The 15,516-nt window shown below is 43.2% G+C and overlaps 1 protein-coding gene across 2 annotated transcripts in view; it reads right to left on the bottom strand.

Moving 5' to 3' along the window:
- Positions 1 to 15,516, bottom strand: part of LOC126398437 (1-phosphatidylinositol 4,5-bisphosphate phosphodiesterase beta-4-like) — a 142,513-nt gene that overhangs the window by 32,503 nt on the left and 94,494 nt on the right. For both annotated transcript variants that reach the window (XM_050057776.1, XM_050057777.1), the window contains exons 8-20: positions 13,536 to 13,615; positions 9,640 to 9,693; positions 9,457 to 9,538; positions 8,923 to 9,023; positions 8,421 to 8,478; positions 7,348 to 7,456; positions 4,674 to 4,884; positions 2,555 to 2,648; positions 2,269 to 2,348; positions 2,017 to 2,101; positions 1,828 to 1,918; positions 1,639 to 1,734; positions 1,195 to 1,343 (exon numbers count right to left, since the gene is read on the bottom strand). In XM_050057776.1, coding sequence (XP_049913733.1) covers positions 1,195 to 1,343; positions 1,639 to 1,734; positions 1,828 to 1,918; positions 2,017 to 2,101; positions 2,269 to 2,348; positions 2,555 to 2,648; positions 4,674 to 4,884; positions 7,348 to 7,456; positions 8,421 to 8,478; positions 8,923 to 9,023; positions 9,457 to 9,538; positions 9,640 to 9,693; positions 13,536 to 13,615 — 1,290 coding nt within the window. The remainder of the gene's footprint in view (positions 1 to 1,194; positions 1,344 to 1,638; positions 1,735 to 1,827; positions 1,919 to 2,016; positions 2,102 to 2,268; positions 2,349 to 2,554; positions 2,649 to 4,673; positions 4,885 to 7,347; positions 7,457 to 8,420; positions 8,479 to 8,922; positions 9,024 to 9,456; positions 9,539 to 9,639; positions 9,694 to 13,535; positions 13,616 to 15,516) is intronic.

Here is a 15,516-nt window from a genome sequence, read left to right as displayed (position 1 = left end):
GCATGTGGACATGCTAACATTTTTGCATTGCAATGCACAGTTTCTTGTAAGTCAGTGAGAATGAGGGTGTTCCTGCAGAACCATTCTTTCATACTCCAATTCTACCTCCATGGCCTGTTGTTAAAGAGCCATTTGGCAAAGCCTGTGAAACACTTGGTTTGTGTTATATGTTTTTCTTTGTTATTGAAACTGTTCTTCAGCTAAATCACCTCCCTTTTTTAAACTGAAGACTTGAACAGGTTATTGTTTGAGAATGATTGGAAAGGCCTCCTATGTGAAATTTGTCAAAACATACATGTGTTTTTCTTAACTGTTAAACGTTCAGCTACAAACAGAAGTGCACTTTATACATTTTATTATTATTTTTGTTATTTATTTTATAAGGTTTTTATTTAATTTATTTGGCTCCTTTTAAAAGGAAGACTTTAAAAGGGTTTTTGTGTTGAGAACAAATGTAAATGTTATGTGCACTTTATAAAAAAACAATTTTTGTAACATTTGCTTTGTTTTATTTGGCAAGTTGTTTGAAAGAACATGGTACAAGAAGACCAGTATGCTGTTTTTTGAATAAAATACTGGAAAGGATAGAAATGTAGTTATTGTCTTTTTATCCGATTAATNAATTTTTGTAACATTTGCTTTGTTTTATTTGGCAAGTTGTTTGAAAGAACATGGTACAAGAAGACCAGTATGCTGTTTTTTGAATAAAATACTGGAAAGGATAGAAATGTAGTTATTGTCTTTTTATCCGATTAATAATCGATTAATCGAAGTAATATTCAACAGATTAATCGATTATCAAATTAGTTGTTAGTTGCAGCCCTACATGTACCCCATGCACACCGTTTGACCATTTTTAAACTTCAAATCTCAGAAAAAGCTCAGAAAACCGAACAAAACTGACTTTCTGTAATGCATTTCAATGGACGTCCAGGCAGAGAATGTCAGTGTATGGGAATGGCTATACGCACTGTGATTGGTTCATCGCGTTTGAGGGCGGGACTTAGCCATAGGTCAATTGACGTTTCCACTGCGGGACTTCTCTGTTCTATATTTAGGTAAGGTAACAAAAGGAAGCAACCCTTTACAGCTCTGAGGCCATTTTCCCAGTCTGCCCAGTGAGATCTACTGGAACCCTGAGGCATGACTGGTTTATTTCAGCACTTCAGGAGTCAAACTGTCTTTACAACTCACCTTCTTGATACTGTTGCTGCGTTCCTCCTCCTTCGTCGAGCTGACAGTGTTACTCTGGGACACACTGTTGGGCTCTTTCTCAGTGGTCGACTCTGACAGACTGCTGGGTGTTTCTGAATTCAAATCCTTATCCTCACCGTCCTTTTCTCCTGCGCACACACAAACAAAAACACACATTTAATTTGCAGCACAGATTTTCACCAAACATTAATATTTTTGGGTGACTAAAAGCATCCAGTCTTTATGTGAGCGAGCTGTTGAGCAGTCTTACGTCACTGTGTGCAGCTTTTTGAGGATTTCTTGTTTGTTCTTTAAACTTTGTGATCTTTATAAAATCAAATTAAAAGCCATTAAAATGTGTTTTAAGAGATCTTTGATAAGGTGTGTTGTGTACATGTCAGCATAAAACTCTTCCTCCTTTACACAGACTGTTGTGTGTCTGACCGTTCTCTGCATCCTCTTCATTCTCTTCTCCCATGATGATGGCGGGGGTGTTGGTCTCTCCTGCCTCCATGTGTTTCTTAAAGGCCTCTAGCTGTTCTGTAGAACACACACACACACACACACATTAAACCAATAAACCACATAATAAACAGATATTTAACGAGTCAACAGGCTGAGTCATGTACGTACTCTGTTCAACTTCAGGTTTCAAGCGTTTGTTTTTGATGAGGATTTTGCGTTTGAGGTCATTTGGAGAGGGTAACGGGCGCGCAGATTCAATCTGCCACACAGAAAATAATCACACATTTAAATACTGAGAAGTCGTCATCATCATGCAATCAACTCTGAGAGACTGTGTGACTCACAGAGAGCACTTACAGGGAAGTTTTCCAGAGGCTGTTTGAGGAGGAAGTCACCGAAGATCTCCTCACAATACTTGGCCATCTTGTACTGCTGCGGTTTACTGGTGACAAACACACATTGAAAAAAGAAACAATCAGGGTGTCTACAAATATCAAGCAATTGAATTTAACATTTTTTACACAACTGAACTGAAGGTGAATGCATTGTGTCCATGGACTGTATCTGTAAGAAGCTCTTAACAGTAGCAGAATCATGATGCACACACACCTGCAATGGTTTTCAAAAGACAAAATAACGGGGTACTCTGAGGTCACAAATGCTGTCTCCTTGATGGCTTGGACAACATCCTGTTGGGAGAGGAGGAAGAAGACAAAGAGGAGTGGATGAGAGGAGGAAGAGGATGAGGCTGTGACATATGCAATACCATATTCTGAACACAGGGGGGCAGCCAAACCTAACGCAACAATATTGAAGCAGCCCAGAAATGAATCAACTGTTGTAGTGAACAGTGATACTGTGTTGCTGTTTGTGTGCTGTGTGTGTGTGCGTTCACCTTGAACAGGATGTCTGTGCACATGGCCTTGCCATGAGTGATAATGGGCTCCTGGTCCTCTCCTTTTCCATCCCAGCAGTCCAGCTCCACACACCTGACAGGATGGAAAACACACTCACTGTACATAACTGGATCCACTGATAATGTTCATGTAATTGTATGATAGAGTGCTGCAGGAATGAGCCCAGTTCAGACCAAAGATTCGTGACAAGACAAAACCATTTTAAAAGTTGCAGCGGTGTGAACTGGCCGGTCTGAGCTCGACTTAAGCCGGCTGATGATGTCATCTGCAACTCAGGTGGTCAAATTGCCAGCGGCTGGTTTTAGAACGTAGAGTACATCACCTGTTACAACAGCCAATTGGCTCGTAATGAAGTCCACTGGTCAAGTCACAATGACCGCAAGTGGGTTTTTGGTTAAGAGGCGTGAAATAAGGGCTGTGGTAAAGCTTAAGGTATTTACACGTTTTGTTCTACGGCAAAATATATGTCAGTAAATTTGCCTTAAGCCTTAAAGGGGAACTAACGATTTTTTCAACCTGGGCCCTATTTTCCGATCTACTTTTGTCTAAATGAGTGATAGGATGTTCAATATGTGACATTTCTCCAGTATGAAGCTAGGGCTGACCTGCCTGCAGCCCGTGAGCACACGCTATATTAAGTAATAGGGCACTCAGACAGCGTCAAACAACGTCAAAATACGTCCACTCAAAGTGCATTTTTTTCACACAGATAGGCTCGGATTGTTAGTATAATTATCTGACAACATAACAGAAAGGAGAAATGAACGTCTGTGTTTACCTTTAGCTGAAATCGGACATATTTGTTGTGGCAAGTCAAAACACTTCTCCGCCTGCTCTCTCTCTCTCCTCGTCCCTCTTCAATGAGCTCTGTGTCCGTGTACGTCCGTGTACTCCGTGTTCAAATAAATACGGGCGCTCATCAAATTCAAATGGCTCATCCAGATCCAGCTGGTCAAAATCGGGTAAAAATTCAGCCATGACTACTCCAAACAGTTGCATTTGTAAACTCGCTCCAGCGGTAACTTCCTGCAACAACTCAAGTCTCGCGAGACCAACTGCTGTAAAACACCAAAGAAGAAGAAGAAGAATCTCGCGAGAGGTGAGATTTCAGAGCCAGACTTTCACTCTCTGAGTGAGTGTTTTGACTTGCCACAACAAACATGTCCGAATTTATTTGAACACGGAGTACACGGACGTACACGGACGCAGAGCTCATTGAAACTGAAGAGCGGACGAGGAGAGAGAGGGAGCAGCAACAGGCAGAGGAACATGTCTGAATCCAGCTAAAGGTAAACACAGACGTTCATTTCTCCTTTCCGTTATGTTGTCAGATAATTATACTAACAATCCGAGCCTATCTGTGTGAAAAAAATGCACTTTTAGTGGACGTATTTTGACGTTGTTTGACGCTGTCTGAGTGCCCTATTATTTAATATAGTGCGTGCTCACAGGCTGCAGGCAGGTCAGCCCTAGCTTCATACTGGAGAAATGTCACATACTGAACATCCTATCACTCACTGAGACAAAAGTAGATCGGAAAATAGGGCCCAGGTTGAAAAAACATTAGTTCCCCTTTAAGTGTCTGAACAAGTGGCTAAATGAGACTCAGAGATTATTAGATACAATAAATGTCATCATGCTGAACACAGAAACTCATCTACTCACTAGTCATCTTTACAGCCTCATTGTGTTTATTCTCCCGCTGCACTTATATTTCTTTGAAAAAGGATGTGAGAGTGGCAAATGACAAAGCCAGGGACACTGGCTGGATCAGGTCATGGTCATCCAAGTTCAAATTTAGTGGTGTTGACGTTGAAGTCAAGCTACTGTAGTGAAGTTTGTTTATAACCCAACATTAGCTTTGTATTTCCTGCATTTGCATTACACTTCATTATTCATAAATTAATTTGTAAAAAATTCTCTCTAAAATCCAATGGAAAAATGGGTTCAATGGGTTTAAAAAATCATCATCCTCGCAGCTTGAGAAGTTTTAGCTTCACTGTTTCCTGTTTGTACTGGGTGTGTCTGCATAAAGACAGTGGGATGCATGTGTTTCCACACCATCACATCTTGACGGACCATGACACACTAACATACCTGCATCCAGACAGCAGGACCTGGCGGTACATCTCTACAGAAGACTTCCCTCCGAACTGTCGCCCTGTCAGGTACGTGTTGTGGGAGGAGCTGATGAAGTAGTGGGCCAGCGGCTGGTCCATTTCCTGGTACAGCTCCAGCCGGTCCAAGAAAACTGGAGCATTTTCGTCTGACATCAGGTACCGGCAGAAACCGTCACTGGACATTAAACCTGTGGGTGGAAGTTGATAAAATGAACTTCTTAAAAAAGACATTTATTGCTTCAGACTGAAATATGAGAACCAGATAAAAATCATTTGGAGTCCTTAGTTAAATAAATCATTGTGGATATTTATCAGTTTTCCTTATAAGTAGTAACATTTTGAGTATAGCAAACAGTCTTGTTGCGAAGCCTTTCATGATAATTGAAATAACTATTTAATTAGTAATATGATCTTATTCATCTCAAATTGCGACGTGCAGGCTACAGGTGATTGAAAATGAGATGTTGGCAGATCCTGTTGTCATAAGGATGCTTCTTTGTCAAAATGATGTCTGATAGCTTTTAGAGGTTGAACTGTTTGATGATGCGCTGGCTCCGTGAGCAACACCAGTTATCTATTTGATAAGAACAGGGGTAACACTTTATACTGAGGTACACATATTCACCAGTAACTAGCTGCTTAGCATCCATGTAAGCTGCATACTGGCTCTTTATTAGTCATTATAAAGCACTTATTAGGGCTTTACCTCACTGAACTACTGTGGGTCGCATGTGTGCGGTGTTCACACAGATAGCGTTGCTGCTGCAGAGCTGCCTGATTTGACTACTGTATTCCTGTCCTCAAAAACATTATCAGAGGGCTTTTATTTTGAAACAGGAAGTGTTAAGGTAAACATGTAGACATTAAAACCATAGTGGAAGGTGGTGTGATGTCTACGTGATTAGCAAAAGACCATTTTCAGTGTTTATATTTGCTGAAAACTTTGTGCGAGACTCTAAATCTCTAGATGTTGTGCAGCCTGAGGAGCAGCACTGCTCATGCGGGCAGCGTGGCCTGTGCATCATCCTACATGACCATATTCTACAACTACTCAGCCATTAACTTAGAATTTTTCCTCAATAACCTCCTAAATACTGCTTGTTGATAGTAAGAAAGTTGTTGTACATATATTGGAATGTAATCATAATCTGCTCAGTGTGTAACAAACTACAAAAGCTACAGTGCCCAAATAACACTAAACGAAGTTGAATTCAGAGAATGTCCCCACTCTAAAATGAAGTCTCGCTCATAACTAATTCACAAGTCGTTTGGCACCTCTTAACCCAAACACATTTCTTATTCATTACAGCAAACAACCGATGCAAACAACTCACCCCCTCCCTCTGGAACGCTCCCCAGACACATTCAAGTCTGCACCAACCTCACACTATTCAAATCTCTCATCAGAACTCATCTTTTCAAAACGGCTTTTAATGTGTGAATGATGTCATGTGTATTTTACAGTATTCTTTAACTAGTGTAAAGTGTCTTTGAGTACCATGAAAAGCGCTCTATAAATAAAATGCATTATTATTAATGCACTTGTAGTTTTGCATCTTATTACATAAGAAAAGATCCTATTTCTTAAGTGTTATTAAGGGAGAATGACTGTGTTTGTGGCACTAACACGTAATGAGGCTCACACTGAGAGAATTATATTAAGACTATAATTCATGAACAACAACTTCCTTACTTCCCATCAATCCATCCATTTTCATCCGCTTATCCAGGGCCGAGTCGCGGGGGCAGCAGGCTAAGTAAGGTACCCAAGACATCCCTCTCCCTAGCAGCACTTTCCAGCTCTGCCTGGGAGACCTTGAAGTGTTCCCAGGCCAGATGAGATATGTAATCCCTCCAGCGTGTTCTGGGTCTGCCCCGGGGCCTCCTACCAGTGGGACATGCCCAGAACACCTCTAACAGGAGGCGCCCAGGAGGATCCTGATCAGATGTCCGAACCACCTCAACTGACCCCTTTCGACGTGAAGGAGCAGCGGCTCTACTCCGAGCTCCCTACCCTCCTTACCCCTCCTTAGCCCAGACACCCCACAGAGGAAACTCATTTCAGCTGCTTGTATCCGCGATCACATTCTTTCTATCACTACCCAGAGCTCATGACCATAGGTGAGGGTTGGGGCGTAGATGGACCAGTAAAACGAAAGCTTTGCCTTCCGGCTCAGCTCCCTCTTCACCACGACAGTCCAGCACAGCGCCCACATCACTGCAGACGCTGCACCTAACCACTGATCAATCTCACGCTTCATTCTACCCTCACTCGTGAAGAAAGCCCAGAGATACTTGAACTCCCTCGCTTGGGGCTTACTTCCTATCAATAAGCTGTAATTAGGATTTTATTGAGGGAAAACTCTTAATGGCCTTGTAGCTGTAGAATATAGCCATGCAGCATAAGGCATTAATTAGTTCTTTGTAATGACTACTAAAGAGCGAATATCATACTAACATGCATACTATAAGAAACTAGTTAATGGTGAATATGTGTACCTTAATATGAAGTGTTACTGAACAGGGGAAGAGGCTGACACTTTGCTAATAACCTGATGTAACACACAGTAGTCTCAGAAGTACACAGGCAGATGGCAGCACAGCCTAAAATATCTCTCTGCCTCCTGTCGCCCTCTATGCCTCTCCTCTACCTTTTTTCTTCAGCTCGTCGTCTCTCTCGTACTTCTCGATGATCTGCATGGCTCTCTTGGGGTCGTAGAACGGGAACAGGATCTCGTTTAACCGAGGGTCACGCTGGTTCTAAAGGGCAACAGGTACACACAGATTAACCAACAAACATACGGTCTGCTTGTTCCAAACAAACTGGATCTACTACAAAAACACCTTTCACTGACACACAGGACACGGGCCAACTCAGTGCATCATGGGAAAAGGTACCAACAGTGCTTGTTTCAAGAACTTTGATTCATATCAAGTTAATCAACACTGCTTTTAATAATTATGTGGCTTTAAATGGAGAGCACTCAGGTATAAACAGGATGGAAGCAAAATTTATTTATTCTAAAATGTTCAAAGTAAACTGTGCGCCACACGAACAGGTGCAGTGATCAAGTGTTTGCTTAAAAGCAGGAAGTGGTACGTGTTGGAGAGGTTCAAGACAGCTCTATTTCAACAACACAAACAGAATCAAAACATCATTATAATGCCAGTGCCCACTCACAAAGCCAGGTGGGAATTAATCTAACCAAAGCTTTGGCTCGTTTGACGTGATGCACAGGGACTGGGCATGAAGCAGCGACACACACGCACACACACGCACACACACACGGCGACTTCACAGCGGAGGGAACTAAGCAGGTATTCATCCAAACAGAAGAGCACGGCCACAGAGGAGCAAACACAGACAGCAGGAAACGAGATGAGCCGAGCAGGAAGCAACAGGACGGAAACCTCTACCCTCCCGTTGCCATGGCAACACCAATCAGACACGAGGAGGCAAGCCGCGGTAGGGAGAACACGGGGAACAGGATGAGGGCGGGAATGCAGAACAGGGGAAGCTGGTTGGAAGTTGCCCTTGCAGGTTGACTGGAGGTTAAATAGTTTGTCTGTTTTGTTGTCATTAATGGAGTTTTAAAGAGCGTCGGCTGATGTGCAGTCCAGACTGGAGGGCAACTTCTACCCAGAGGCAGGGTCGGGGGTTGGGGGGGGGTTGCAGAGACGGCAAGCAAAACACAAAGAAGTTAATGAATGATAAAGAGCTTACTTCATTCAGAAAGCTGACTAACTGGTCTACAGTTAAATAATCACTTTTGTTCCCATTGCTGCAAAGGAATTAATTAGAAAAACAAAAACAAAATGTTACGCTTCTTAAAGAGAGAGAGACACTCTCACAGTCATCCACACTGTCAGTCAGTCAGTTAAAATTAGAAAGCAATCTTTATAAAAAGGGATCAAACTTAAATGTTACACGTTTAGTATTAACATGTTAATCGTCACTCATAATTAATGTTGAACTGTGGAAGCAGGTTAGGCTGTCCAGACGTAGTTAGTGCAGCAGGCGCAGAAACACTGTCCTGATTATTTCCAACCAGATGCAGTAGCTCACACTCAGGGAATATTTAACAGAGGATATATCAGTGTTCTGTTTAGGCACATGTAAACAATACAAGGGTGCTACTGGTAAGTTATTTGGAGGATTGATCATGTTCTAGTATAGATTTGGAGGTATAAAAACAGCAGGCAGGTTGAAAGTAAAGGAGACTCACATCTTCTTGAAGAGTTCCTCGATGTCTGTGCGAGGGCAGATCTTCTGTGTGAGCGCGTAGAAAATGTCAAAGGTGAAATCTGCATGTTCAATCTCATCGTTCTGTGGAGGGTAAACAAGCCCGCTGTTCGTTAGCATGAGAGCTTTAAACCTACTGTTTAAAAGGGACAGTTCACCCCAAAATCTAAAGTACATGTATTTCCTCTTACCTGTGGTAATATTTATCAGTCTATATAGTTTTGAGTTGCTGAATGCTGGAGACGGTGCTGTCACAAGAGCCGTTACTTTGGCACCAAGTTGATGCATGATTCTGAAAACATAACGGTCCTAAAGTACCATCTAGTTCCATTATATTGAAGACAAGGCAGAAATCTCTACGGCCGAAAACACGTGGCAACTCACAGCAAAACAATCTAGACTGATAAACAGCACTACAGCTAAGAGGGAAAATATGTATCTTTTGATTTTGGGGTGAACTGTCCCTTTAAAGTGCCACATATGCTCCATCTGACCACTACAGTCAGTGCTGTCTGACCTTTCCACTGGGAAGGCCAAGATCCTTTAGAGCCTGAAAGATCCCCTTCTCTGTCTTTCCTGACGCGAATGTTCGAGTAATGCTGTGAGAGGGGAGAGAGAGACAGTTGGAATAGTTTAGATGAACCAGAGTGAAATGGGACGACCCAGTGGTTGACCACAAAGCCCATTAATTAACTCTTACCCTCTCACAGGAATCTTCCCATTCACATTGGTCAGGAAGCACATTCTCATCCAACTAAATAAGAGGATTAAATAAAACACACAGATGAGCACAGATCAGAGAAAAGGCAGATTTCTTACCAGCATTTTATCACATATGCACTTGAGAAAAACAAACTAAACTGAAAGGATACCTTACTCCATAAATGACCGTTTGTGTATCAGTTACTCACCCTGTGTTCTGTTGAATTTGTGATTAAAACTTTTCTCTAATGCCTCCAAGGTGAACGAAGAATCCAAAAACAGAGAAAATTCTTGATGAAAGTCATATGGGTTCATGTTTACACCAAAACTATATAAAAACATCCGTCTACAAACTCTCAACTTTCGTATTTAAAGCTAAACAAAGTAAAACTTATCTATCCTCTCTTCAAAGCCAGACTCCATTGACAAAAACAGTAATTTTACCTTGCTGAGCACAGGAGCTGCTGGTCTACCACTGCCTCAATCAGTTACCGTAAAACCTGGTGTATAAGACGCACTTTTTTTCCCTTTTTTTTGATCTAAAAAGTTGGGTGCGGGTTATAGACCGGTGCGACCTATAGACCAAGGTAAATGCTGACACAGGTAATTTGACCCACAAGATGGCGCTACGTTAGGCTGACCAAACGTCCTCTTTTGCCCAGACATGTCCACTTTTCACGTCCCGTCCGGGGCGTCCGGGGCGTCCGGGGCGTCCGGGGGTCTTTTATAAACTGATGATAATGTCCGGTTTTACGTGTGTTTGTGTGTGTGTGTGTGTTAGAGTGCGGCACGGGCAGCATATTTCTGTCCGAACCCGAACCGAGCCCGACATTATTTAATGACCAAAGCACTGAGTTTGTGTCACACAGTGGTTACAGGCTATTTAACAGGCCGGGCGTGCGCCGTGGGTGCTCAGCTGCGGAGAGGGAGACCTCCGTGTTTGAGACGGGAGCGGGAGGCGGGAGGTCCGACGCTTCTAGCGAGAGGAGAGGGAGAAATAAAACAAAATAAGATAAAATAGGAAAAACCTGTCTCCCTCTTTTATTTTATTTTCAGCGTTTAATCAAGGCGGAGGCGGGCGGCTGGAGGTCCGAGACTTCCAGCGAGGGGAGAGGTAGAAACAAACAGCCAATGTGTGTCTGTGTGTGTTATGTTCAGGTGTTGTCACGTAAATAACAGTGCCCAAGCAATAAACAGGACAGACAATAGGATTTTATTTATTTTTACACTACATCTTCACTGAAAGCTGACCGATGTTGTTGAAAAGTAACCAAAGCTGCTTAAGAGGTTATTGTGTTTAAATGTGTTTCAAATAAAAAATAAAGGGAAACAGTGTAGGAATAACTTGTATAACGTTTTTATTAACAAATAGTAATATAAAACCTTGTTTTCCCTGTTTGAGACCTGAAAAAATAGACTGCGACTTATATGCCAGTGCGACTTATATTCCGAGTTTTACGGTAGTTTGTGTTATTGTGTGGCTTTGGTGAATCTTAACACTTTCAAACACCAAAGACACTACTGCGGCTTCTACACAGGTTGAAAAAAGCCACACACAGACGCTATAATGGGAGATATGTTAAACTCACCGTCTGGTTAAGTTTTACTCACTGTTTGATGATCCAGGTGCGTCGGTTGGTTTAAGAGCTGATTGATTTGCAGGATGACACTATGGTCTTGACTGTCGCGTTTAAAAAATGAAAACAAAAATCGCCAAACAAACATTCCCCTAAAAAGACAGGCCTTTACAAAAACAAAGTTCAAACCAACGGGGTATTTAACGACTTCATCAAACAATAAAAACTAAGATTAACCAAACAGGAAGCGGTTAAAGACTGTAACCCTGTGGCGTCTTCCATGCTCCACACTCACGTCAACACAACTGCCTTTAATTAAAGGTTCCCAAGATGCCAGGTCAGCTGGTGCATTTAAGTGACTCAAAAAATAATAGGAAACTAGGGCTTGCTAGAAATGGCTCTAAAGCCCTATTCGGACGGGATTAGTTTAACGTGGAGACGTGGGATAAAGTAATTATTACCAGGGATTTTAGTCCCGTCCGAACGCTTCATGTCTCTGATCATGACGGATAAGGTCAGTAATAATTACAGTGACTTTTACCTTCTGTAAAACGGTCCGGAGAAAAATAATGTAAATATTTCGTCACGTCCTGTTTACAACCGTTTTTCCGCGTTTACAACTAGTTTTCCGTGTTTTTTCGATGGAGGTGCTTGAAGAAGCATTCAGTGTTGTCGGCAGTCGTGATAGTGGACATTCTTCTAATGATCGCATAGCCCTACATGGGAGACCAATCAAAAAGGTCAGAAAGGACTTTTCAGAGCCACAAGACTTCTGGTTGTGTTAGGTCGGCCTAATATAAATCCATATTGCTAATCGTTGTGTACACACAATCCTGATCATGGGCAATATTTCATATTGTGCTAATCATTAATTATTATTATCCTTCAGCTGATGCACGAAGCAACGTAGCATGCACATGCTGACAGGGAGGTGATGCCAGGGCGCAAACCGAGTTACCACTCCCATCTCTGGTAGAATTATGGAGATTTCTTGTCCCGTGCGAACTGGACAGTTATATTACAGACATCCTGTGGTAAACTGACATTAGTCCACATCCCTATCTAAAACTAATCCCTTCCGAATAGTACTCGTACTCGTCGTCCTCTGCTTATCCGGGTCCGGGTCGCGGGGGCAGCAGCCTCAGCAAAGAAGCCCAGACAGTCCTCTCCCCAGCCACTTCCATCAGCTCTTCCGAGGGAACCCCGAGGCGTTCCCAGGCCAGCCGGGCGATGTAATCCCTCCAGCGTGTCCTGGGGCGGCCCCGAGGTCTCCTCCCGGTTGGACATGCCCGAAACACCTCCCAAGGGAGGCGTCCGGGAGGCATCCTTACCAGATGCCGGAACCACCTCAACTGGCTCCTCTCGATGTGGAGGAGCAGCAGCTCTACTCCGAGTCCCTCCCAGATGTCCGAGCTCCTCACCCTATCTCTAAGGCTGAGCCCAGCCACCCTGCGGAGGAAACTCATTTCGGCCGCTTGTACTCGCAATCCCGTTCTTTTGGTGACTACCCAGAGCTCGTGACCATAGGTGAGGGTTGGAACGTAGATCGACCGGTAAATCGAGAGCTTCACTTTCTGGCTAAGCTCCCTTTTCACCACAACGGACCGGTTAAGTGCCTGCATCACTTCTGACGCCGCCCCAGTCCGCCTGTCAATCTCCCGCTCCATCCTACCCTCACTCGTGAACAAAATCCCGAGATACTTACACTCCTCCACCTGAGGCAGGACCTCCCCCCCGACCTGGAATGGGCAATCCACCCTTTTCCGGCTGAGGACCATGGCCTCAGACTAGGAGGTGCTGATTCTCATCCCAGCCGCTGAATAGTACTTGACACACACAATGACTCAAACAAACTATCTGACCAAGGCAGCAGTAGACCAGCAGCTCCTGTGTTCAGCAAGGTTAAATTACTGTTTTTGTCAGTGGAGTCTGGCTTAATGGATTCTGTAATAAAATACAACGGTTTTAGCAAAAAATACATGTTTGGGTGATAACCTGCGAACGACTGGATAAATGAGACCTGGATTATACTGCATGAGCTGTGTGAGAGTTTTAAATGGATGTTTTGATATAGTTTAAGCGGCCTCCTATGACTTCAATTCATCAGTAAACTATCTCAGTTTTTGGATTCTTCGCTCACTGTGGAGGCATGTGAGACAAACAAAGTTTTTAATCACAAATTCAACAGAACACAGGGTGAGTAACTGATACACAAATGTTCATTCAGGGGCTGAAGTATTCCTTTGAAACTGAAACTTCAGATGATCAACACGAGATCATTAAGACATGCTGTGAGCGTGCTGTAAAATGCACTCACTGTTTCTTGAGGCAGGTCATTGGACAGACGTTGTTGGCCTTAAAGTTGTGAATCACTGACCTCAAACCCTCGATCCACTTCTGCAAACAAACAAGCGCAAGTATTCAGGACACACACACACCCTCAACACACTCACCAACCACAGCCCACACAAACAGCAGCTGAGAGAGAGAGAGAGTGCATTGTGTTTAGAAGTGAGTGTCTTTGGGGAAATAAACACAAGCAATCCAATTGCCTCTTAATTCACACACACACACACACACACACACACACACACACACACACACACGGGCAAGCTCCTTGTCAGGACTATCAGGAACACACACACACACAATATACACACAGTGATAACCACAGTGGGCTGTTACAAGGCTAGGCAGTGACAGTAAACAAATAGTTAGAGAAGGCCTTGGAACTTTACATGAATACACTGCTGACTGCATCGACACACACGTCACCGAGGACGAAAACCTGAACAATCTCTATCTCAGAATGTCTCCGGCTCTAACTCTCCGTCTTTGTGCTCCGTCTACCACAGAAAATTATTACCGACATCATTATAACAACATTAAACAAGATAACGGGTGCAGCAGGGGTCGTCTGTTTGGGCATGTGGCGTCCGTGAAGCTGTGTGTGTGTGTGTGTGTGTGTGAGCGTGTCGGCTGATGTAAATAACTCTGTCACCTCCCAAGGTCTGATACTTAGGGCCACCTGCATGCTGGGAAGTGGCGATGGTGTCATGGTGTGTTTGTCTGTGTGTGTGACAGAGAGGGAGGGGAGCAGGAATGGCAGGAATAAATATGTGGGGGACGAGGACGTGCACCTGGATTTGTGTGTGTGTGTGTGTGTGTGTGTGTGGTTGTGGCTCTTTGCTGAAGGCTGCTGCAGGAATATCATTGGCAGCCCCGTGGCGGTGAGCTCTCTGGAGCGCAAACATCATTTATAACACCCATCACCACAAAAACAGCCTCTCATGAGAGATGCATAAACACAAACGCTGCAGTGCCAGATAAACAGATCTGTGCCGGCGCACACAACATGCATTTACAGTTTGGTTCGAAACCGGTTGTGATTTTTATTTCTGGGGACATTTGCGTTTGTTGTTGAGGGATCTGACATCTTTAAATACATTGCATAAAAATATTTTCCTCAAGGCTAGCTATGTTAATCATTCTTGTTGTGCTTTGTTGCTGCCAGTGGGCTCCTTTTACTTTCCTCAGCAATCTTCATAGACAAACAATAGTAGGAGACACAGACGATGACACAGACGTAAAGTCGTATAAAAAAAACGACTTGTATGTTATTTACTCTGGATTGACAACCCCGAGGCTGAGGGGAATTACGCTCACTTTAAGTTGTCAGAGTGCTTTTTCTTGCTTTGGCTTCATGTCTTTCAATTACAGCAGAGCCTCTGGGCCACACAGGGTTTGGCACTAAAGATAAGCAAGATAGCTCACTTTTACTGTTTTCTTTCTTCTCTTTTCTTTGTCTTAAAGCTGCTGGTTAATGGATAAAGCTGGCAATATCCTGTACCTTTTATTTTCAACAATTCCCATTTTCCCAATTAAATTTGATATGGGTCATGTAAACAGTGTATTCTGTTTGGTTATTCTGAATTTGGCCTTTTCCCGAATGAAGCATTTTCTGATTGAGACGTGGGATATGTCGTATTATTTGGGATTTAGGAGCATTCCACTCACCGGTCACTTTATTAGGTACACCTGTTCAACTGCTCCTTAACTCTAATAGCTCATCAGCCAATCACGTGGCAGCATCTCAATGTAGTCATGTAGACATGATGAAGACGACCTGCTGAAGTTCAAACTGAGCATCAGAATGATGAAGAAAGGTGATTGAAGTGACTTTGAACGTGGCATGGTTGTTGGTGCCAGACGGGCTGGTCTGAGTATTTACTGGGATTTTCACACACAACCATCTCTAGGGTTTACAGAGGATGGTCCCAAAAAGAGAAAATACCAGT

The sequence above is a fragment of the Epinephelus moara genome, chromosome 12 (genome assembly GCF_006386435.1).
Source record: "Epinephelus moara isolate mb chromosome 12, YSFRI_EMoa_1.0, whole genome shotgun sequence".
Classification (NCBI taxonomy): Eukaryota; Metazoa; Chordata; class Actinopteri; order Perciformes; family Serranidae; genus Epinephelus; species Epinephelus moara.
This window is presented reverse-complemented; position numbering and strand designations above follow the sequence as displayed.